Below are 25,906 nucleotides of genomic sequence, written 5' to 3'. Positions count from 1 at the left end.
TGTGGGAGGTTTGTTGTGGCTTTTTGAATTTGTTAAGTTCAGAAACATGTCTGCTTTGGGAAAACCAATCTCGCTGCTCAGGGTACATCCCTGTGTCTGCATTGCATTTTTAATTTTTTTTTACCTAGATGACTCATTTCTTTCCAGGGAAGAGTCTATTTCCAACCAAGTTGTGAGTCAAGTGATATTTGATAACAGTATTAACCAATAGATTGTACACAGAAGAAAGTGCAACATTCCCAAATATCCTGAAAGTTTCTATTCGCATCTGCCAAATCTTGGAGAAAATTTCTAGTTGAGTTTAGTCATAAGGAGCTCATTATTTTGACGGTAATTTGGTTTGTGTATATAACACCACACTGTTATAACCCAGATCCCCACCGCTGGGAGAGCCCATCTTCCCCCACATTTGGGGATTGTATACAGCCCCCCCGATGGCAGCTCACATCCAGATGTGGAGATCAACCCCAGTGGAGAAGGAAAACAGCTTGCCTTGGACTCTCATCAGGAACATGAATCAGGAGTGATCCCCATGGCTTGTATCCAATTAGCAGAGAAGGAGCAAAGCCCTTCCAGGTGTCTTGAAATCCCAGAACATAAATATAGAATGGAAGAAACGGCACCCGCCCCCCTCCCCTACCCCTTGGCCCCCAACAAGGTCTCAGGGAGGCATGTCAACAGATTGCCCTGCAAATTAACTCTGCCCATGATGAATCGGGGCTGGTTCTCTTGGATGTGATATGGATAGAGGGAGGTGATGGAGCAGCCTGTCCAGACACTAGTAGGGAAGTACAAATTGAGAGCCTCTAAGCAGCGTGGAGAGAGTGGATGTAGAAAGATTTTGCTCAAAGATGACATGGTATGCTTTCGTTCTAGCTGTCTTGTGTAATAGATAAGATGACAGGTCTAGTGTCAGGCTGCCTGGGTTCAGATCATTGGAGAGCTTCTGAGCTGCTCTCTATCTTCATTTCCCCACCAGGAAAGTGAAGATCAAAATAAGAACTGGTTCGTGTGGTTTTGTGAAGAGATTGTGAGTTCATCTGTGGGTTAGTGACTAGCAGCTGGTTCATCAATACAGTAGCATCTCCTCCATCTGATAATGGAGTACAAGAAGATGGAATTATGCCAACTGTAATCATGACTTTGCTTGCATTATTTCAGTTATCACAGCCTGAACTTTTAGACAAGTGAGGTCCAGAGTCACTCACCACTAACGTCTTCATTAAAGTTTCTCTTAAAATAGGCATCCTTTATAAGCAGCACCTTAGCAACTCTCACAGGTTCAAGAACTGTCAATCATCTTTCCTCTGTAACGGACCTACTATATGGCATCCTCAGTTTATCTGATGATATAATGAATAAACATTTCAGCAGTGACCTGGGACCAGGTAATCCTCTGGGTATTGGAGACACAGTATGGACCAAAATGAAGTCCTCAGGACACCCCAAAAGAGAGATAGATAACGAAGTTGCGATCAGATGAGGTGGTAGAAATAAGATGGTAAGTGAAGGGGAAAAAAAGGAGTGGTGTGATGGTGACAGTGGCCGTGTTGGGAAGTGTGGGGTGAAACTGAGAGGAAAAGCCTTTGAAGGAAGATGTGATGCTGGAACCGAGAATTGAATTAGAGAATCGATGTTTAGAGACTGGACAAAGGCGAGAATGTTTATCACTGAGAAGCAGCAGTCAGAGGAGGCTAGAAGAAAATGAGGCCTTTTAGCCTCATACAGTAAAGAGTTAGGCCAATAAATTCATCTTGGGCAATCAAGCCAGCACAATGTCCCCATCTTTTTTCCTTTCAAAAATGTGCCTCACTCTCCAAGTTCAAGTTCTTGCCAATTCCTTGGATGCGTCCTCATCAGACCTATAACAGCCTAGAAACTTCTGGCTAATTTGGATTTGACTAAAACTTTTGTACCATGACGTTATGTAAAGAGATTCAATTATGGTGCACAATGTTTTGTGAGTAACTACCTCCCATAAAAAGTTAATTAATCAGGGCTGTGTCAATTTCCCTGTGCCATGTCAATTTGCTGCCAGGTAATTAATCACTAATCACCCACCAAGCAGCAGGTGGGGGGAGTGGGGGACAATCCACGAGCCATTTATTGTCTTTCCCCAAATAAATGGCACATGCAGCCAGGAAGAAACACATCTTGCCTTTCATAATATTTTTATCGACACTTTCGCAAGTTGTAATAGGCTGCAGCAACAAGCAGCTGCAGTTCAATGGAATATGAATATTAAAGAAACAAATGAGTGCAGATTTATAGGACATTGCGTTTCTGTTATGTCAGTTTTGAGATTAAACCGAGCAAATGAACAGTGAAAAATTACTCTTCCATGTGGAGAATGGTGATTAGACTTGTACATTAATTAGAAATTTTTGTTTTCCTATTCAATGCATTTCAAATGAGGATGTCCTATAAGGAACTGTTTGTCCAAAATGTAGATTTATTCACTTCTAAACAGCAGTATTTAATATCAACATGCATTTTAAAATGAAACAAAAGCCGATCCCAAATGTGCATTTCAGGGATAAACGTATGTGCATATGAGAACCAGAGAGTCCAGCAAATTGAGTGGCCATTTTGGTCTTTTTGTAGATGACTGCATGGATGGAACACTCCCTTTTTACCCCCAGACCTTTAAATGACTAAATTTCAACCAAATTGAAAGCCTTTCCATTTTGAGTTTGACCTAGAACTAAATAAATATGGTCCATCATATTACATTTTCCATTTAATGCCATTTAAAGACAGTGACCTAGTTGTGTATAAATTCTGTGCTACAAACCAATTTTATGTACCTTTCTTTGAGATTTGTCTTGCAAAAATGTGCAAACATTTTTGCCATTTGGAAAAAAAATCATCAGGTGTTTTGGGGATTTTTTTTTGGACAGCGCTTGTGAGGTTTATCATACAGTGCTGTGCCTGTGAAATGGAGCCATAGCTGGCTGTTTATTTCACCTCAGTATGTTACCTATTATGCCACGTCCTAATTTATGGTGCAGCTCATGGAACGGGGCTTCCCTCAAGGGGAATCCTGCAGAACCCTGAACCTGCTGTTGAAACCGCGTCTGCACCCCCCGAATTGTGTAAGTGAATATTTCCTACTGTAAATTACCCACGGAACAATTGAACCCCAAAGGAGTATGAACATCTCTGTCTTAAAACATTTCAAGGGTGGGGGAGGGTGGCATTTATGAAGCAAAGGAGAGGAAGAGCAGACAAAGAGAGAGCTCCCCCCCCCCACCCCGCCTACCATCCTAACGGCACACCTTTTCAGGGCATCTGGCAACCTCATGCAAATTCAAGCCCGTGCACAAATGCAAAGAATAATTGCCCGTTAAAGCAGTTGTATATTTTTATGGCTTTGATGCAGAATCTGCCCCCCTGTCGGGTTTTGCATCTGCTACTCTTCCATCTCTCCTGGAGCTCTAAAACTTTAATATGCAGTTTATAACCCTCAAGTATTTTCCACTGGTTTTGTGTATCTTCTCTTGGGATTTCAGGTGATCTCATTTGTGTTTATTTTCGAAGGTAAGCACCACATTCGTAAAAGAGACGCGGGGGGGGCGGGGCGTGGGGGCGATCACGTGTTCCTCACCGTAAATACATTGAACGCCGAGCTGGTCGGAGGTGGGAGGTGGAGGCTTTGTCTTGGCGGGGAGAAAGGCAATAAGCAGTTGACACTTTGGTAAGTGGCCCATTTGGCGGGGTTGATACACCCACACATCTTCTGTTTAAAAATGTTGATTTGCCTTGATAGTTGAGCACCTCACAGCACGCCTCTGGTTACATTCCTAAAGTTTCCGTTTCATTGAGTTCATTGGCGGAGGAGAACTCCTTATTGCCGAGAACTGAGATGGCTACTCTGCTAACCTCCTCCCAATATGCTGTGGATATAAATCTAGCCGAAGGTTGGGAGTGGGTGGGCTAAGGATGTTGATGTGTCAACAAGATGTGCAATTGGTATTTGCTCCAGAAGCTCTTGCCGTGTTTTCTTTGAGAGAAACTCATTTTTAGCTTATGAGTTAAATCCAATTTTCGTTGCAGTGATACCAGATTTTTCACTTTGATTCATGCTGGATCAGGTTTAAGAGGAAACCTTTCCAGTATAATGAACCTATGTTGTTTTTTTTTCCGGTCCCTTGTCTCCCTCATGCCAGGAACTAAGGATTTATTTGGTATCCACAAAGCAGCCTTAATGCTTTCCATTGTTCCCCATTGACGGTCTGTTTACATGCTTATTAACTTGAAGTTCAACTAGGAAAAAAAAAAATCAAACTCCAGCATTGGCCTTCAGAAATAACTCTAATTTGGTGTCTTTTCTTTGTAACATTGTTCTTTAATTAACAAAGAGGCATTTACAAATATTGGACAGGGTGACAGGTAGATGACTTTTATTAGCATTGATTTACTCCATCTCAGAAGTGGAGAGGACATTGTGAGTTTCCACTTGGCATTTGCATTGGATTTATTAAACATTTATTGCCCACCTCCTGGATCCAAACTCCTGAACTGGGGTATTGATAGAGGAGAGGACATGATAACTCAGCAAAAGAGACGTGTCACACTGAAATATAAGCACATAATTAAGATGTCTTCTTGTTACTGAGCCCAAGTTCGTGTGCACAGTGAGGCCAAACAATACCTACATGTCGGAGTTTGGAGCACAGGAGGGTTTATCGCAGGGACATGCAAGGAGATGCAAGGAGAGGGGTGGCTCAAAAAACCCCAAACTCCCCAAATGGTTTCAACAAAGCCAAGGTGAGGGAGGGGCGTGGCTGGTTGTTGCAAACTTCTTGGTGTCAGAATCCTTTGTTCTTGTAGCTGTCTGGTAGGTCAGGTTGGGATGTTCCTATAACCTTCCAGCAAGACAAATGTTATTCTCTGTTTTGAACTTTTTATCTCTATATGAATGGAAAAGTGTTATACCCTGAAAAGTCAGAGCCTTGAGAATGGGCTGTCCTATTTTGGGCTCTAGACAACATTCTTAAATCCAAGCAAAAGCAATAGAATACGAAGGTTTAAGTGAAAGAAACAGACTTAACATGGAGTCAGACTTATTCTTCCCTATTAACATTCTTTCTACATGGTTCAAGGATAATGCCATTTTGATTTTGTTTTAATCTATATCTGAATCATCTAAGTATTCGCTTCACATATGCAGTTAACCATGATCAATAAGCCAACACACCTGGTAGGCAAGTAAAAATAAATAAATCAGTTTCTGCCATCCCATATGAGTCTAAAGGAAGCTTGACAAACAGGTGTGGGTTTTTTTTTTGCCGTTGAAATTGACCATTTGTTAAGTGAAGAGAGCCACACTGTCCTAAACCAGCCATAGGGGAAAAGGCCTCTAATGGAGATGGGGAGAAACACAGAAGGCACGGCTATAAGTCAGGCGAGTTACCGATTATAACGATTGCTATTTTCCACTGTTCCTTGTGGCACACAGGTATTGCATGCAGAGACTGAGACTTGCTGGGTTTCTAGGGAACGCTGTGTGGGGTTTCATGAAGGGAGGAACGTGACAGAGTTCCTTTTATAGACCAGACAGTTATCACCTGTCTGGGGAAAAAGTTTGAGCCCTGCTTTTCCCCCAGAAGTAGACACCAATCTCCATGCCCCGACTCGGTGCAGCAGTAAACGTGAATGAATTTCAGTGAATTGAGGGGGGGCAGTAATTGCCAGTGCAGTATGTTTATCCACGTTGTCTCCCTTTTCATCAGAATCGCACATATTCCAAGTCTGGTTGCTATGTTTGGGCCAGTACAGCGCTTTCTAAGTATGGGTGCAGTGATTGTTTTTATAAAGACGAGTGAGATCCGGTGTGTTATTTGCACACTGTTTATCTGCAAATCTTGGGCAGGGTGCTTTGTATAAAGGACTGGATTGTGGAAGGTGGAACAGGAAGAGGAAGGGCCTCTACTGTCCCAGAAAGGAGACTAACATGGGTTCACCATCAAAGGGTGTCCACGCATGGTATTAGGTAGCTGACACCTGCGCTGCTGTGTCAGGCAGTTTTCTAAATCAAATAGCAAAACAGATGTAGAGCACTGCCCTCATGGAGCTTGCATTTTAGCAATGGTGAGAGTCTTTTTCCTTCTGTTACTTGATCAATCAAGTTACTTGATTGCTAGTACACCCGGGAAGGTTCATGGCAGCATTCTTCAGAAGGGGATTAGAAAATAAATGGAAGGGAGGAGGAGAAGGAGGGAGGAAGGGTGGGAGGGAGGGATGGACGCCTAATCTGGCCTCTGTATCTCAACACCGAGTTAAATCTTGGCGACAGAGTTTTGGGTGAAGTAGAAAAGAATAGCTTTATTGCTTTGCCAGGCAAAGGGGCCACAGCGGGATAATGCCCTCAAAATTGTCCTGACCTGGAGGGGCTAGTGAGGAGTTTTATAGTAATGGTTCAAAGAGGAGGGCGTGATCAGCTCATGGACTTTCTTCTGTTTGTTTGGTGGTGAGCTAAGTGGGAGTCAGCATCATCAACCTTCTGGTTCCAACCGGTCTGGGGTCTACGTGCTTGTGGGCAGCATACTGTTAACTTCTCCCACCTGGCAGGGGTTTCTGTATCTGCAAAACATCTCAAAGATATTATGTGTATCCCTTGAGGGGGAACCAGGACTCTGCCCCAAGGCTGCGCTATTGTCTCTTGATTGCCCCTCCTGTGTCTTCCCAACCCCTCCCTTCCCTGATTAGCAACTGTTTGAACCTGCCTGTTGAAACTCATGGAAGGGGACACAGAAAGGCTTTTGTGCCCAGGAGCCCCACAGGGTCCTGCTTATTTTCTGGAGGAAGGGAGGGGGGAAGAAAAGAGGGGAACAGAAGGGAACATTCATCCATCACGGTGACTAGCTAGAGACTTCATAAAGAGACCCCTTGGCCAGCTCTAGACGGCAACAAGAAAGGGATAGCTGAGAAAACCATCCATCTGGGAGACTCGCGTGCCTTCTCCATGAAGCCCTTGTTACAATGGAACCTCCTTATTTTACCTAAGGGTACTTGGCCTCGCAGGAAGTTGATGTGCAGTCCTTCCCTTGTTCCTTTAACAAAATAAGAATCCCTCTAATGTGCCCTGCTTGGAGCAGCCCAAAGAGCCTGGTATTAAGACCCGTAAATCCCTTATCCTGCATCGAGAAGGATATTTTCTCCCTGCAGCAAAGGGGGTACAAAGTGGCATCCTGGCTCTACCCTTCTAGCAGCTTGTGTTCCCCTCGCTCTACTGCTGAGCTTCTGTTTCATGTTCTATCTCAACATCTAAATCCTCCAAGAATTATTGTAAAACCTGCTTGTCGCTGAGAGGGATCTTGTCTGGCTCGCTCCATGCCGTAGCCAGCGATAATGAATGGGTCAGCGTAATTACTGTGTTTCCTCACACAGGCAGCCAGCTGCTCTGCCAGATTGTGAACTTTTCATTTGCTTTATTTCAAAATCCAAGGTGTTCCTCTGAAAACTTAATATTTGAACTGTGGCAAGATAGCGCTGGAGTCAAAGGCACGCTTGCTCATTTTCTCCCCAGTCCTAAAGCCAACATCTCCTATCTCATGACTCCTGGGCTTTTAAGGTATTAGGTTTCCCTGCTTTTCCCATTGAGGTTGACACCTCTTTGCAATTTCAAGAACAGTAGTTGAAACACCAGCCAGGAAACATGGGTGGTGAGGGCTGAAAAGCTGAGAAGTAAGTACTGCTGTATGATTTGTCTTGAACGACAATTTAAAAAAAAGAAGTAACCTAGGTGGTCTTCTCAGACATAAATAGATAAAAATCATTCTGACTTGATTCTACCAGCGTAGCATTTACCAGCATCAGCACAGAAGGATATGGTAGAATCCACGAAACAGGATAGCTGTTGGCCATTCAAGAACACAGAGAATTCCAGACGACAGCTAGTCTGCCTTCACTTCTGGGTCAAGGGTTATATTCCACTCCGTGCAATTCCATGAATATAGAATTGGGAATGGCTCCTGTGGGAAATCCCACTTCCTTCTTCTCCCCGCCCCTTGCCACCCACATGCAGCTGCAAACCTACTCTATCCAAGGACTCTGGGAGTAATGGGAATTAATGGGGTGAAGGGCTTCTACTCTTTATTTCTTTTCTTTTCTTTTAATTGAAGTATAGCTGATTTACAGTGTTGCATTAGTTTCTGCTGTACAACAAAGTTATTCAGTTATATATATTATATATATATATCAATACATTCTTTTTTTAGTATTCTTTTCCATTATGGTTTATCATAAGATAGTGCTGTGCTATACAGTAGGACCTTGTTGTTTATCCATTCTATATATAGAAGCTTGCATCTGCTAACCCCTAGCTTCCACTCCATCCCTCCCCCAGCCCCCTCCCCCTTGGCAACCACCAGTGTGTTCTCTGGGTGGAGGGCTTCTACTCTTGAACGTGATAGAGGGGAGGGGAAAAGCCCTTCTCTGCCGTTTGGATGTAGGGTGGAGGCAACATAATATGTTTAACATAATATGAAATACAGCACCCTGTGAGAGGCTAGGTATTCAGCAAAATAGAGATCCTGGCAGAGGGAAGTTTGGATGTGCTGAGTTAACTGAGGGAAAGAGCTTCCTTGGCTGTGAGGCCTCTCTGAGCCTTTAGGGTCCTATGATGCCAAGAGAAGCTGTGTCCTTCCCAGCCTTGCCTGTTGTTACCAACACTGTCTGAAATCCCAGGGGAGTTGGAGCAGGGGAGGCAGGGCTGTAGATGGGGAGGAAAGCCCTCCCACCCTGGTTCATGTCATCTGTCTCCCTCTCTCTTGAAATCCTCAAAGCTCCTGTTAGGTAAGCAGGATGAGGGAAGAGAATGGAACAGGGAGAGGAAGTTCCCTGGATAGTCTGTCAATCATTTGGCTGGACCACAGCCCACAGTTCATTCACTTGTTCATGCATGTAAGTCATCTAGAATCTACTGTGTCCAGTATCTAGAACCTACTGTGGACAAAATCAGGGGGCTTCTGCTGACCTGGGGGAGGCGCAGGGAGATGCAAAGATGAATGGGATACGGTGGGAGGCCTCAAGGAGCTGGCAGATGAATAGAAGAGGTAAAGGCAACAAATGACTGACTTCTCTCAATACCTGTGAGAGGTTGGGTATTCTGCAGACTAGAGTTCCTGGAAAAATGAAGTTTGGGGGTTCTGGGTTAATGCTGTTAATGCACTTCCCTTACCTTAGGACTCTGAGCCTTTAATATAGAGCTCCTGGGACAGTCGTTTCCTAAAAAAGCATCCCCTCCACGGGATTCAGTGTGGGCAACAGTGCCTGCTGCTAAGTGGGATGGGACAGGCATGGCCAGCATGGTGAGAGCGGTGAGATTCAGTGACAGAAGGAGCAGGAAGGCAGAGGTGGTGTTGTGAAGGCTTCAAGGGCCCTGATGCCTGAGGATTTGCAGACATCCTAGGAGGAATGACACCCCTGGCAGCGGAAGCCATATTAATTATCAGGGATCTCAAGCATCAGGCTTACTTTCCCTGCTGACTCCTCACCAAGTCACTCTGCTCAGAGAATTTTCCCCCAGGGAAGAAAACTCTGCCCAAACCCTCTCCTTCAGAGTTGAATTTCCACACTTCTCTGCAATTATGTTTGTGGTAGAAATGGTTTTATAAGCTGTGTAAATGGTTAGGGGGCTGATGGGACCTTAGTAATAATTTGTTTCTTGGAGCCCGAGAGGTCCATACACCAACGATGTGTACACTTGTCTCTAGGAACGCAGTATTTCAATTTAAAATTTTTAACAAGCAATATAGGTACATAAAGGAAAATAAGGAAAAAAATTAAAATGGTTGGGGGAAAGCTATGAATAGACAACTAACATTTACTTATGAAGTTCAGCCCCAGAGATAACTACAAACACATTGAAATATGTATGTATATGAATTTGTATATATAACTATATAAATACGCATATATAAATATGCACATATACATATACCCACATGCATGCATACATGTATATACACACATCCAGGTATATGGTATATACACACATATACATATATTCACTTCCACATGCACACATGCTTATACAGATGTATGTGTACATATACACATGCATAGTGTGTGCTCATCCACATATATATCACACTGTGCATAGATGGGTGATAGGTAGACAGATTTGAGAGCACACTGCACATACATCTTGCAATCTGTTGCAATACCTTTTTAAAAATTTAAGTTTGTGCAGTGAGCTTTTCTCTGGTTATTAAGAATGCTTTGTGAAGGTCTGTCCTTGACCTTGGGCACAGGGACCACGGGCTGAACTAGCCCATCCTTTCTGGAATCAGACCTTGGTCTCCTCCCTGCTACCCGCCTTTGGAAGCCTGACTCTGGGAAGGAAGGGGGGCAGGTGTCCAGCCTTGGCCTGCGGGGAGAAGGGTCCTGAGTGGGGGTGGGGAGGGGCGGGTGGTTCCCTCAAAGGCAGGAGTGCCTCTGAAAGCTCTGCTCTCTCCTGTCGCCCGCAGTGCCCGGCTTCCCGTATCCAGCCGCCACCGCCGCGGCCGCCTACCGAGGGGCGCACCTGCGAGGCCGCGGCCGCACCGTGTACAACACCTTCCGGGCCGCGGCGCCCCCGCCCCCGATCCCGGCCTACGGCGGGTAAGTGGGGCAGCCCCCCGACCCCGGGCGGGCCTCCCGCACCAGCACCCCTTGCGTGCGATCTAGCGCATGCCGGCCTTGACCGCCCGCCCCCCCCCCCCCACCCCGCCTCCCGGAACCGCCCGGCATGCAGCCCGCGCGCTTGCTGTGCAGCACCTTGCAAAGAGTCTTGAAAAATGAGTGTAATTCGTCTTGTCATGGTTGGTGCCTTTAAGCATTCTACATGTCACATTTTGTTATGTAAATTCTCTTTGAGACTGAATGCTGGAGAACAGAGAAATGGTTACAGCTCAAGACGTCTTTCTGATGATTGCAAACATCTGGTGATTAAGGAGGTTGGATCACATTTGCCCTTTGAATCCCTCGGTGGAGGGACAGGAGGGTTTCAAACGTACAATCCACTGGGGCGGTCTTGCCCCCCTCCCCAAAGACATCTTGTGCTTCAAGGTGAATGAACCTTTGGCCCAGAAGAGAAAATTAGGTGTCGAGTCTAATGCAAACTCTTGAAGTTCAAAGAAATTGGAAGTGACTCATTTAGTTGGATTTTCCAAAATTGCCTTTGCCTTCCTTTTTCCCTCTCTGAGGACAATGCAGATTGATTTGTTCCCCAAGGCCCGTTTGGTCTTTCTGTACATGGACTTTGCTGTTGCCGAGTGAATATCAAGGAATGGTGGTGAATGCTGAGGGAAAAAAAATTGGTACTGGCGTAATGGGCTGCTTTCTTGAAGTGCTACCCTTTCTGCCTCACTGTTAGGAATCCTCCTAGAACATTCTGGTCCCCTGGAGTCGGAGAGAGGGAAGTCTCTAAGGCAGTGGTCCTCATGGGACATTGGGAATGTCTGGAGACATTTTTATTTTTGTTTGTTGTGATAGCATCTACTGGGTAGAGGCCCGAGATGCTGCTAAAAATCCTACAAGGCACAGGACAGGACAGGACAGCCTCCCAACACACCCCCCAACACAAAGAGTTACAGGGCCCAAATGCCAATAGCACCACTCAAAGGAAAACTCAGCTATACCCAGCACAGTCTGGCCAGGAGACTGGCTTTCTGGTCTCTAGAAAGAATCTGGCTATATTCAGGACTGTGTGAAAGGGTTAAATGCATTTTCCATAGCTCTTTGGCTTATCCATCTTTTAGAAAACCTGAATAAGCCTAGATCATCTCTATTCTGATGACAAAGGGAAACACTCTTTGTTCATTATTTATTCATATCTCACGCATTCCCAAGTAGAGCATTTGAAGTGTTTTAAAAACGAATGCAATGAAACAAAGTTAAGACTATTAAGAAGTGAAATTTGATGAAATCATCAGGAAGGGAAAATAAAAGCAGAGAAATAAGACAATGTCCATCATTTCTGTATTGTCATTAGAGTTTTTTTACCGAAAAGGTGGAGAATAATAACGAACCAAGGATAAATCGGCCTTAAATTCTCCCAACCCTCCAAAACAGTGCGTCTCCATGTCCTAAGCCTTATGTATCTGACTGTGTACTGTAAGGAATCATTGCTAGTATGATCATTATCTCCAGCCCACAGTGTCGAGCCCATTTTTAGATTCAAAAAGGCAGAAACAAAGATTTGTTATTCCCAAGGTCACATCATGAGTTATGAAGAAAAAATAAGTTACCCTTTAGGCTCATGAAAGCAAGATTCATAAGCCGTAAATGCAGAACTGCATGTTTATATCACATTAGTTTGTCTGAAAATCATTATCTTACCTTAGTAGATGGTAATTGTCGCTTTTTGGTCTATGTACCCTCAGTATATCACTACTATATTGAGCAGAAAAAAATAAAATTGTATGGCTTATCCTCATGTGAACAATTTATAAAAATCTCAGTAACACACCTGCTGTAAAATTGAAATTTGCTAACTTATAATGAACTTGCTCTTTGCTGGCAATAACCAGGTATAACTAATGCCATGTTCTCCAGGGAGAGAACCAGGCATCTCCAAGCGGTGAAGCACGTTGGTGGTGACTGCTTTGGACATGACTTCATTTTAATATTCCAGTGATCTTCCTAATCATTTTGGTTATAATGGTGAATTGTGCCTCTTCACTGGCAATATTATGGTTGGAATTCTGAAACCACACCTAGTAGGAAGACAAAATTCTCAAGACGGGCAGAGTAGGAAACTTAGAAGGGCTAAGGGTGTGTGTGTCCATGTGTGCATGTTCTATAAGAGCAGATTGAAAAGGAGGAAATTCAGCTAGTTGCCTGGGTGTTTTGCTGGATTACAAACTGCCTGGAGTGCTTTGAAATGAAAAAGTGTGAACTCAGCATCTTCAATGAAGGTTCCTTTCCCTTCATTGGCTTAGGCTGAAGGAGTCCACAGTGGGGGGGTGGGCCTGGGAGGGGCAGCCCATCTTGGAGAGGAAAAGAGCTGAGCAGGACACAGAACCGACATTGGCTGGAGTCGAGAGCGCCCTGATCTATGTTGAGTGGAAGCAAGTAGCAGAGAGGTTGGAAACCCATTTCTGTTTCCAGGGTGACATTAGCAGGATTCAGGTGGTCCCAGGAATAGTATGGATTTCCTGTAGCTGTTTGTCTTCAAAGTCCTTTAGTTTCCTGATTTCTAGATTTGACTGTCTTTTCTCCAGTCCAGTTAATTGCTTCTCTCAGCTCCATGCACTGTCTTACGCTAAGGATGCTGAGGCAAATGGTGCCTTTGGAGGAGTTTCTTACAGTCAGGCACGGGGAACACCATAGATGCTAACGATTTCAACAAATGTGATGTGATAAGATAGGGTGTTGAGTGAGCACCAGCTTGGGTTCCAGAAAGCTTCCAGAGAGAGAAGAAATCCAATCATTTCCATTGTAAATCAATTATACTTCAGTTAAAAAAAAATATTTTTTATTTGAAAAGTTTAAAACCAAAAAAGAAAACAAAAGAAAGAATCCAATCAGGAAAAATCCAATCATTTCCTAAATTGCCACATTAAGCTCTCATTCTGCGATGCTCCCTCATACTCAGAGGCCCCCATCTTTTCATAAGCCATCACCTGAGAAAAACTGCATTTATTAAGGAAGAATCTATTTTTCCCACTGTCACCAATTGAAGACATATCTGTCATCCTAAACCTCTGTTTTCCATGAAGTATCCAATATGAATACTCTGTTACTAAAATTGCAACGAAGAATGTGTCATTTATCCTATGTCCAGGTATAGCTTCCTTTTTTTTTTTTTGTGAGATATTGAAAAAAATCCACAGACCCTCCAAGGCCACCTTTGAGAAGCCCTGAGTGACCCTTGGAAGTATCCAACGTCAAGATAGTCACCCAGGAGGAGTCACTAAGGATGCTCTTACATTTCCTTTTACTGATTTGGTTTTCCCCTCCACGTCCTGATATTTTCTGAAATTTCTCCCAGCAAGTAAAGAATGTAGGTTATGAAGAGCCCTGTCTCCTCTTTCTCACATAGCTAAGTAGAAAGTTATTGGGACATTAATTCATGATCACTCCTGGTGGCGGGGGGGAAGGCTCTACTTGGACCAGGGATCACAGGAATGAGAGGAAAGCCCTAGACTGGCCCAACCAACCCCTTAGTGATTGCCAGCATTAACTGAGTGAGAATGGGTGATGAGTTAGAAAGCTAATGTCTACACAGTCTATAAGATTGTTACAATCCTATAAAGACACAGACTATGGGGCAGATGAGATTGGCTCCTGCTTTTCTATCTCATACTGCCCTGGGTAGCTGACTTAACCTCTGCAGGCACAGTTGCCTTAGCAGGGGAGTGAAGACTACACCTGCCTCCGTAGGGTTGATAGAGGATGAAATAGGGAGATGAAGGTAAGGTTACAACTTAGTTCCATCAAATGGCATGTGTTAAGTGAACCGTAGCTACTGTTGTTGCTGTTAACGTGGTTATTGACTTTTTATTAGCTGCTCATACCCTCCTCTTTCTCAAGGGTCCCCTCTGGCTTATGTTGAGTACCCATATCTTTCCTTCCATGAGTCACGTACCCATTGGCTGGGGGACTCCTACAGTTCACAGACCTCCATTCCCCATACGCCACAGAGACGGCTTTGGACAGAGGCACTTCAGTGGTTTATGGAATCTGTAGATTGGAAATAAGATATTAACTAGTGAACAGTCTCAGGGAGAGCTAAATGGACCAAGTCGTCCATATTTCTCCTTGCATTTGCCCCTGGAGTCTGTTTAGATAAATGGCTACCATGTCCAGTCTGTCTTCCTAGGACTCATATTTGGGAGAAATTACCCATTGGGTAGTTGTCATCCAAGGGGGCTGGCAGGCTGATGATGTGTGGATGAAGACGGAAGGTAGAAGCGTAAGAGACACATACACAGGCTCAGTACAACATCGGATGTTACAGGACAGCAACTAAACCTCAGTCCTCTCCCCACAAAACCCTATGAGATTGGCCTCACCAAGTTCTTGTTCTTAATTAGTTAATTAATGGCACCTTATCAAGTGCCTACTATGTACCCATCACATTGTATGGGGCTAGGGATGTAGAGAACCATAGGAGATTTTTAAAGTTCTTCTTCTTCTTCTAAGTTAAGCACCCAGCATTTGCTATAGGGTTTTTATCTTGGCTCTCTGGATATTTTTGAGCAAGACATTTTGTACTTTCTCAAGTCATTAATTATGTCACATGTATGTACAACCTCTCAGAGTTACCATGAGAAGTATTTTGAGCTGAATATGCTACTCTAAGTGCAAGAAAGATATGGTGGTATCCCAGGAAAAAACTTCTTACAGTTGGTCAGTGCAAGAATGAAGCCCATACACAGAGCCTTTGGGAGTGCTTTCAGGTTAGGTCCTGAAGAAGCCTTTAGAACAGTGTGTGCAAACCTTTCTTTCTGTAAATCAACCATGTTTTTTGGTTTTAATTTATAAATGTCTTATCCTCAGATTGTATTATCTGATGCTTGGGACGTTTCTCGATGAACATAAACATTAGGTCATCATCACCTAGCCCCAGAATACTTCCCAGAATTCTCTTTAGCTTTTTTGGTTTTTTGGTTTTGCCGTGAATTCTTGTTTAAATTCTCAGTCAGTTTTAAAATGTAACCTCTCACATTAAAAAAAAAAAAGCCTCTTAATTGAGTGCATTTAAAGACAAACACTCTAAGTCAGTGGTTCTTAAATTTGGGGGGAGAATGTGGGATGTCACAGATGCCTTTGATAATCTAATTAAAATATGTATTTTCCCCAGGAGAATGTCAGTGTACATACACTGCCCAATTCTATACAAATGCTAGTGAGTGTATGGCCCCACCTGATATCCATTCAGAAACAACTAGATTTGAATGCATTAAAAATATTATTTTCCACTTGGAATGGGCAGTAAGATAAAGCAGCTTTACATAACCTTTCCTTCAAGAATGTATTTGTGGTTGGGATATATTATGTTACCCAAACAGATTGTATAGTTTGGGCATCGCATGATTTCTTTCTTTCCTTTTTTTATAAAGTAAACTAATTTGCTATAGTGCAATCATTCCCTGCTTGCATTCATTCAAATATTTAACTCCTGTTATTACCTTTCTAAGAAAATGAGATGTGCATTTGCATCACGCTCTTGTGAAAGCATATTGCAGTTCCGAAGAGATTACAGTTACCTTTGCATGGCTAGACAGACCGCCTCTGCATTAAAATAAGGCTGCACCTTTCAATGCATGATGGCAACTCTCCTCTCTTGTACTGGAATGTGGCTAATTTATTGATAGCTATGCATTAGACATCATCCCCTGCCCTCATTTCCCTTCACATATGCACCTGTTTAGTGGGGTTTTAAAAAAATGTTTGGATCCATTCTCGAAAACCAACATGGGACTTTCTAAGAGCTTGCCTATAACCAGCTCCTATTTAGAGTAGGCCCTAGGAAGCTGACCTTCAGGGTTGTCTCAAATGTAAAGTAAAATGACACGTGGAGGTTGGTGCTCCGTAGGGCAATAAGCCTATTAGTCCTAGGACCGGCAGCGTCAGCGTCCCATTACTTGTTAAAAATGCAAATTCTTAGACCCAGCCTCCCCACCCCGCCGTCCAGATCTATTGATTCAGAACCTCTGGGCTGGGCATGGGGCCCAGCCATCTGTGTTTTAACAGGCCCTCGGGGTGGTCCTGATGCCTGCTGAAGTTTGACCACTGCCGCCTGCCATGGCAATTAAAAATGTGGGCTGTGAAGCCAATACAACCTGGGCTAGAATCCCAGCTTCTTCATCAGTACCTAGCTCTCTCCATTTCACTCTCTTGATGTCCAAAGAGGCTATAATAACATTATCCGTCTCGTAGGGGTATTTTGAGGATTAGGTGGGATAATGATAATTAGGTCAGACTAGGGACGGACACAGAGGAATCGCTCTCTAGGTGTGAGGGCTCGTAGCGATCACATTCGTGCTATGACTTAGGGAAAAAACACACAGTATCGTGATGAAACTCGCAGCCCATCAAGTGGCTTTGTTTCATGCGGCCAATGAGGATGGCCGTATCGGTTCCTAGTTTTTTGGAGTCATCGTGAAGGTAGATCACTCACCCTCTGGTTCGTTTCTCTCCAAACTGTGCAGGTGTTGCCCATAGTGAAAACCAGCAGTCCCTACCCTGGGTGGTTTGTAAGAGCAGCTAGAATTCTCCACTTCCTTTCTTAGGGAAGCCACCACAGTTGGCTGAGCCTCTGAACACCCCCAAACTAGAAATTATGCCCTGGACCCTGTAGACATCAGACCTTGCATTGGCTGTTCCCTTTGTCTGGCTTGCTTTTCCTCCCTAGTTCCTCTTGAACTAGCTCAGGTGCTGGGGTTTCTGGGCCGTTCGCTGGGGTTCCCTCACCTCTGATGCCAGCCCTCCTCCTTCCATTACCAGGTCAGAGCGCCATCATTCCCCTCCTCTGCAGCAGCTCTCGCGGCTGCCACCTTACACCAGGGTACCTGGCTTTGTGCCTCCCTGTAAGCTCCCTGGGGGCAGCCTTAGCTGGTGGACTTGCCCTGAGCCTCAGCATCCTGGTTGGAGTGTAGTAAGCATTTCAACAGCAGAGGAATAGGGCTCATCAGTCAGTTTGTTTGAGTCTGTTCAAATGAGACGCCAGATCGCATGTTCCCTTTGGTTCTCTGTCTTGTAAACGTGGGATGTCAGAGTCCCTGAGTAATCTTCTGTGGTCCATGGTGGAGGGCAGAGCGTGGCAGCCAGGTCACCTGGCTGAACAAGCCTAAGGCAAACATCGGGACCTGTTCCTGACTCACTTCTGGGAGCTGTTGGTACCAAGAGGCTTGCCATGGAGGCACGCAGCTGGCCACAGTGCGCAAGACCTTGTCCTGATGAAAGAAGGGGCCCTTTTCTCAGCCAGAGCTCTGCCTCAGCAACTCCTGGTCCTGTGCCCCCTGGAACAGCCCCCATTGTCTGCAAGAGCAGACACAGATGGAGTCCCCCTCTACAAATATTTAGAGAAAGGCATCCCTTCCCATATTTGAATGTATATTGTTTGGTTAAATATTAATATATTGTTCACATGTGCATCACATTCTGTCTAGCCTCTCGCACTGGTATCCTAAGTCCGGGTCCAGGTTTTTGGGTTTTATTGTTTGTTTGTTTGTTTTTGGCCTCACCGCGTGGCTTGTGGGATCTTAGTTCCCCGACCAGGGAGCGAACCCATGCCCCCTGCAGTGGAAGCTCAGAGTCCTAACCACTGGACTGCCAGGGAAGTCCCAGGGTCCAGTTTTCGAATCTTACCCCCCCCCCATTGACAACAGCCATTGATGCTGAATAACCAGATGAAGATTCTACCTAGAATTGTTCTGTGTCACCTTCTGTCACCTACTAATGGCCTACTCCCCCCTTTAAACTATGGGCAGTGTTCACTCAATAGATATTTACTTACATCTTCAGTGTGAAAAGCAATGTGTTGGCCATCAAGTGGGATAGAATGTCGAGTAAGCTATTGGGTGCAACTTTCAGGGCGAAATGAGCTGCCTACACAAATGCCTTTAATATTTGACCAATATTTAAAATTGTTGGACCAAGTGAGGATTTAAGGATCGGAAAACGTGGTGCTGGTGTTCACAGGAAGGAGGAAGAACTCCGCTTGGGGTGGGCACTGGATAAAGCTCATAGCGATGTGATATTTAATTAGAACTTTGTTGGCAACTACCTTGCTCATCGCTTTGCACACATCACCTAACTCAATCCTCCCTTGACGTGGGCACTTAATCTCCTTCCCCATTTCACAGATGAAGAAGTGAAGCTCAGGTAGCTTAGGTCATTAGTCCCAGGGCGCATAGCTGCTGACTGCTGAGGCTGTGACCCAGATGCCCGTGTGTTTCCTCTCTAACTTGGCTCTTGAATGGTGTTCTGCTTTTGGATGAGGTTATCAGGACATAAGGCTTCCCTGGCACGAGGACCAGCACTTGCAAGGGCGTGATGTCATGGAGGAATGGACAGTGTGACGTCTTGGGGGAATGGACAGTGCTGTTCTGATCTGGCTGAATGATCAGCTCTGGGCCCAGTCTTGTTGGCAGAGGCCAGCCCTGGCTTCTGACCCCCAACAGGCAGTATCTTTTTATGTTGGAAACGTTGAAAGAGAAATCAAAGCCTAGCTCAGGATGCCACTTACCTCTGTATCTCGGATTAGGGTTTGACGCTGCTTGACAAGTGCTCTTGTGAACCGGAGCGCCTTTTCGATCCAAACAAAAACAGCTGAAAGTGATTCCTACTGACCTCCTTAGCATGTGAAATCCCTGCCCCGTTTTTAAAGATGATGGTACTTGGGGTTTAACCAATCAACTCTGAAAAGCTCTGAGAAGCACGCTGCAGTGTTCTCCAGCAAACCAGTGTCACTGCCGTGTGCGTGTGTGCATGTGCGTGTTGTCGAGTGTCTCCCCTTGGCTCTCGATATGCTTGGCTTACCTGCGGGTCCACTCTGCTCCTGAAACCTGCTGGAATCCTTCGGTAATCAAAGTCCTGCTTCTGTTAGGACTGCAGCTCCATTCGACGGTGGGGCGCATTGGAGAATTTGCGGTGGGGCGCATTTGACAGAATCATAAATCATCTGTAAATTCCAGGGGAAGAGATCAGGGAAGGTTATTAATAACAACTGCTATCCTTTGGAAACATGCCTTAGAAACCCGCATTTTTGTATTTGAGATGTTCTGGGATCTTCACAGAGGCCTGTGAGGTGCGCAGGCTACATGGGATCCTCATTAAACCCGTTTTAATGCTTAGGAATTTTAAGTCAGTTTCCTAGGAGCACAGAGCTGTGAGCTTCTTTTCCTGGATATTTCACTAGAGGTAAACCAGAAAACTTCTGGAAAAGTCCAGGATCTTTTATTTACCCCGTCCTGTGAAGTCCCTTCTCTAAATGGACAGGAATCAGAGAGCTGCTGTGAGGCCAGGCTTGTTCAATCATTACGTGGGAGTCTGCTTAGTCTGGTTATAATTTATGCGAATATACACACAGACATAGGCGTGTACACACACATGACTCATGAGCCCACGTACACACAGATGTGCACACACATACTACTACACACATCATATGCACAGTGTCTACATTCATATACACATGCACACACACGCACTTATACGCATGTACATGGTATACACATGCACACACGTATGCGTTTACATGTTCAAAGTAACGCACACATTCATATGCATATATACGCACGAAGCACACCCATATACAAAAGCACACATACTTTTGCACACACATCTACACACCTGTTCACACACCCGTATAATTAGAGATATTCTACATGTACCATAAAAGAGGGGCACGTGGAATTACCAAATAGAATACTAGAGTGTGAAAGAATACAGAAGAAAGTTTCTGAGATCGTCTGGATTGTGCAGTGCCCCTGAGGTCACTCAGCTCTAACCCGTACTGAAAATGTGACATCCATACACCTGCTCTTATCGATCATATATTTTAAGCAGATGATTTTTTTTCCCGGGGGACCTAGATGGTTTGGCTGAATGCAAACCCCGATCCTCATATCTGCGTGGGTCACTTAAAATAAACGTGAATCCTCTCTGCATTTCTGCACCCCTCCGGAAAGATTGGAAAGTCTGGTACCCAGCACGCCGCCATGTCTTGATTCTGGGCCGACACCGAACCCCAGCCTAATTTTCTCAGTCTGATGGACTGCCGTTGTCTCCAACCTCCTTAACCAATCTGAAAACGATCCTCGGTTCCTGTGTTTCGGATCTTGTGACCAGACTAACTTCGCCAGTGCAGGGGTTGGTGTGTCTGCATGGGGAAATGCACTAATATGAATGTTTTTCTTTGTGTGTGCACCCTTGCAGTGTTGTTTACCAGGATGGATTTTATGGTGCAGACATTTATGTAAGTATTCATTAACGTGCATGCCATCCTTGTTTCCTCCCGAGTCATTCTTTTTACAAGTTTGCTGCAAATTTCTCTACTGGGTGCCGCCCATTTCCTGTTCCTGTGAGAAAGAGTTCAAAGGCTTGGAGGACTGAAGGCCTTCTGCTCATGATAGCTATCGTGCTGTTGAGTGAGTGGCATTAACTCCCTGATTAACTTCAGAATAAACGCAAAACACCTTCCCCAAAAAGATGACATTTTTCCCATGTCAAGTTAAAGACCCTCCTTCAAAAAGAAATCCTCTCTGAAGTTCTCAGTATGGTCTGTGTGGTTTCAGTATAATATGTAGGATGACAGCTGTAGTTACCAGCTGTAGAGGGTGAAAATATATTTTCATGGCTGATGTTTTGGATGTTTTCTTGTAAATATATTTAATTGTTGATCACTACAGCCCCAGAAAGATATTTCTTCCCCCAAACCCCGTTTCTCTCTCTCTCTCTCCCACTGATGATTTTAGCAAGAAATATCTCCTAACAAAATACAGGCCAACTTGAGCATTCAACTCTTATTTTTTTCAACTCTTTATTCCCTCCATCTCGCCCAAACAGTTACCTGATGTAGAATTATTTGTCCAGTTTAGAATTGTTTGTTAAATGGTACCACTTTATTAAGCTTTTCACTTTTAGAGAAGAGGAGGATGTTTCTCATTATGGGGCCATAATTAAATTTACCTAACTTGATCTAGAGGTAGTTATTCACCCATGGTATGATATTAGCCTCAATGTTTTGAAAATGACTTGGAATAAACACAATTTAAAAGAAACGGGTGGGGTTGGGGGTATTTTCTAAATCATATCATTTTTATTACGAGGGACCTCAAATAAATTCAGTGGAATCATATTTGTTGTTTTATAGATTAGATAACAAAGAAAAATGTAACCATATTTCTGATCAAATTGAGGCAATTTACTAGAAAATAGGAAAGACACTAGTTATTTAATTTCCTTCCCTTCGAATTTCAAATAATTACAATTTTGAGGCAGAGTATTAATCTCCATCAACGATGAACTTGGGTTTTATTATAATTGCATCAAGTACATTTATTATAATCTGTGGGTTAGGGTTTTTTTTCCCCCCTTAATGAAATGAAAGAGCAACCTACATGTTCTTTATTCACCCAGGGAACAACCTGTTTCCTTCTTGTGTGTGTAGCTCCATCCACTCCTTCTCAAGTCCTCTTTTTCCAAACTTTGAGTTTATACCATTTTAAACAGAGAAGCAGGCAGGGGCTAAACAGGCTGGACCTCCTCCAAATCCTCAGTTAACCCATGAACCCCAACATCAGTCTATACCCTTCCCCTAGGGTAGCCTCTGGATAGAGGATGCAAATGGAGGGAGTTAGGACTTAGTTTAGGACTTTTTTTTTTTAATTTGGGAAATGGAGGAGAGTAGAGAAGGGATGGAGAAATTAGAAAAAAAGAAAATACACAGAAAGGAAAACTATCTTCATCAACACTCACCCAAGGGGAAAAAACATGTGGACATTACTAAGCCTAGCTAAAATCAAACACATTACAATTATTAGCTGCCATTTACTGAGTGTTCCCTTCTCTATAAAATGACAATAATTTATTGAATTATTTGTAAGATGACAATGACTTATTGAATTATTTGTGCTGTCCTATGGGTAGGTCAAATTGGTGTCTCTTCCTTGCCTCATAGCTTTTTAGTTTTTGTTGTTGTTGTTGTTGTTTGCGGTACGCGGGCCTCTAACTGTCGTGGCCTCTCCCGTTGCGGAGCACAGGCTCCGGACGCGCAGGCTCAGCAGCCATGGCTCACGGGCCCAGCCGCCCCACGGCATGTGGGATCCTCCCTGACCAGGGCACGAACCCGCGTCCCCTGCATCAGCAGACGGACTCTCAACCACTGCACCACCAGGGAAGCCCTGCCTCATAGCTTTTTGTATAACAGGAAGTAGAAGCTTCCTGAAGGTACAGGCAGTAGGAGCCCACAAATAAGGAAAAAGAATGGGCGAGAGTAACAGATAGAGAACATCTGCATTGGTTGAGACCAATGAAAAGCCGCGAGAACAAGGCAAGTAGAGAGAGCAAAGGGACTCAGAGGAGAGCATCCAGACTAAGGTGGAAAGAGAAACTCCATTCAGGGAGAAAAGCTCCAAAAAAGTCCCTTTGTGCTTTCGGTTCCTTTTGGGGGTTTTGCTTCCCACTGGGTGAGGTTTGGATGAACAGAGTTACGTCAGTAACTTCAAGTCCCGAGTTTCCTGGTGCCAAGGCTTAGAAATCTGTCCCTTTTGCCCTTATCAAGCCACCCTACTAGCCAAAAACATTTATATATTCTTCCCACTGTTCATATTATGATGATAAGATTTTAAGGAGGCAGCTCCAGACAGGCAGTTTGGTGACGGCAAAGCTAACTGAAATACGAAGTTTTAGCTTTGTTTACGCGGCACATTTCTGTCCTCTCTCCAGGAAGGTAGCTTCTGGAATACTTTACTCTGTATCTGAAGGCGGCTTTGGAATCTTGCTGCATGGGTGGTGTATGTATGTGGGGGACAGTGATGAGCTAGACTCTGCCCCATCAGTGCAGCAAACCAAGGGCTCGTAGATGGCCTTAAGTTGATTTAAGGCAAAAAAGAATATGAATATTTCCTGCACTCTAAAGCTTATGGTGCAGGATTCATCCTGGCCAGAAGTATATTATAATCTTGAATGTGCTATTTCAAGCTGCTACCCCTACTTCCTTTTAGATACTGGTATATTCTGATGATTAGAAATGTCCCCCGTGCTCCATTTTTTTTTTAAAGAAATGATGATTAAAGAGGTTCATAAAAAGGCACGCAAGGTTCTATTTTATTTAAAGGAAGTGTGTGGCTTGCTCGTTTGATCTCATTAAAAATAGTGCACTAGCACAGGGAGATCAGCTTGGTGCTTTGTGACCACCTAGAGGGGTGGGATAGGGAGGGTGGGAGAGAGACGCAAGGGGTGGGTATGGGGATATATGTATACGTATAGCTGATTCACTTTGTTGTACTGCAGAAACTAACACAACATTATAAAGCAATTATACTCCAATAAAGGTGTTAAAAAAAATAGTGCACAATAAATAGGTCTAGGGCCATCCTGAGAAGACCTGGGACATGTCTTAGACACATTGGTCCCCTCTAATAGGTCTAAACCAGTTATTTCTTTTTCATTTTATTGGGCAGAGTAGTAAGCTTCTGGCTTTGGTTACTTTTAAGGAAAGTAAGGGGAGGCTGCTCTCCAAATCTTCCTGCCCCGGTTATCCTCAGCCTTGACAGTGGATCAGAGCAACCCAGCAACTATAACAGCATGGGTACCAGAACGACTGACCTTTTGTACATACCCTGCTTTCTCCACTCCTTCTCCTCTTTGTCGTCCAAGGTCCCCATCCCTCCCACCTGATGGTGGAGCCCTCTGGCATCTCCCAGTCCTGCCAGAGCACAGAGGATTTGAAAGACCCGCAGGATCCCCGTAACTAGCAATCCCCCTTACCTAGAATTAGCTCCTCTTAAACGTTTCAGGGAAGAGAAGATTGAAGCGAGAGAGAGAGTGATAAGCATGGACATCCTGAAAGTGCTGGAGGCAGTGGATTTGTAAGAAGATGCTGTGAGCTAGAAGCTAAGGTTCAAAACCAGGGCCGCTCCTTTGGGCTGAGTGCAGAGAAGAATCATCTTACTCGGGAGCCCAGCCCTGCAGGGGAAATACTGCCTGTTATGCTCAGGCCCAGTGCAGATGGCCACACGTCAGAGGACACAAGGGGTTTCTGAGTCAGCAAGGAGGGTCACAAAAGTCGTCACGTGGGTCCCTTCTACCTGAGGACACACTACATACACACACACACACACAAACACACACACACTTTTAGTATTTTGAAAGGTAGGAATTGAGCTTCCATCACTAGCCTATCAAACCTACAAATTCACTCATTGTTTAGTGGTACCCATTTCCATAAATTCTTTTGAATTAAAAAGTGGGCCATGGCACAACATTGTAAACCAACTATACGTCAATAAAAAAAAATGGGCCAAGTTAATGAAAAAATATATAAACAATAGGAGAAGCGATACATGGGTATGATCAACCATTTGAAAGTTGAAGGACCACGTCCCCAGGACCTGCAAAGCAATCCATTAGATTTAGGGGTGAAGCTAGAGATCTCATAAGGCTGGCGTCAATCAAGGAGCTGAAAATAAGGGTTACTGAACTGAACCAAGACAAGTGTTTTCACCTGCTCAGGGAGATAGCAAAGAATATGGCATTTGATCAAAAGATAACTATTGAAAATGCAGAGAAGGAAATAATAATAGAGCTGTTAAAAAAGATCTGAGAAACTCTCAGTAGAAACAAAAGTAAGAGAGTAGAGTTCTGGGCACTGGAAAGAAGGGAAGAGAAGACGGGGGAGCAGGAGGGCAGAGAGAGCCAGAGAGTGAGAGGAAGAGTGAGAGAGAGAGATGATATAGAGTAATGGTATCTTTTTTTTCTTGTTTTTTTTTTAGAGCTGCATTGGGTCTTCATTGCAGGCTTTCTCTAGTTGCGGCGAGTGGGGATTCTCTTCGCTGTGGTGGGCAGGCTTCTCATTGCAGTGGCTTCTCTTGTTGCAGAGCACGGGCTCTAGGCGCGTGGGCTTCATTAGTTGTGACATGTGGGCTCAGTAGTTGTGGTTCACGGGCTCTAGAGTGCAGGTTCAGTAGTGTGGCACACGGGCTTAGTTGCTCCACGGCACGTGGGATCTTCCCGGACCAGGGCTCAAACTCATGTCCCCTGCATTGGCAGGCAGATTCTTAACCACCATGCCACCAGGGAAGTCCTGATGACATAGACTATAAATGTTAACCTCACTCCCTTTTATTAGAAAAGCCCTAAGCTTTCTAACACTCAATGCAGCTGAGAGGCTCCCTAGTGAATATGTCTGGATGAGATTCCAGTGCATTTCTGCATCATGCCTAAATCCCATTATAACAAGGTT

General features: G+C 44.3%; 1 protein-coding gene across 11 annotated transcripts in view; it reads left to right on the top strand.

Annotated features, from left to right (window-relative positions):
* RBFOX1 (RNA binding fox-1 homolog 1) overlaps nt 1-25,906 on the top strand; it is a 364,238-nt gene that overhangs the window by 294,751 nt on the left and 43,581 nt on the right. For 10 of the 11 annotated variants that reach the window (XR_014297670.1, XR_014297671.1, XM_082669675.1 and 7 more), the window contains exon 9: nt 10,476-10,608. Coding sequence is in view for 9 of the 11 variants with exons in the window: in XM_082669675.1 (XP_082525801.1) it covers nt 10,476-10,608 (133 nt within the window). In the remaining 2 variants the exon portion in view is untranslated. Of the gene's footprint in view, nt 1-10,475; nt 10,609-20,877; nt 20,918-25,906 lie in introns of all 11 variants that reach the window. The other variant, XM_082669670.1, reaches the window with a different exon arrangement.

This window comes from Grampus griseus (assembly GCF_964374135.1).
Source record: "Grampus griseus genome assembly, chromosome: 14".
Classification (NCBI taxonomy): domain Eukaryota; kingdom Metazoa; phylum Chordata; class Mammalia; order Artiodactyla; family Delphinidae; genus Grampus; species Grampus griseus.
This window is presented reverse-complemented; position numbering and strand designations above follow the sequence as displayed.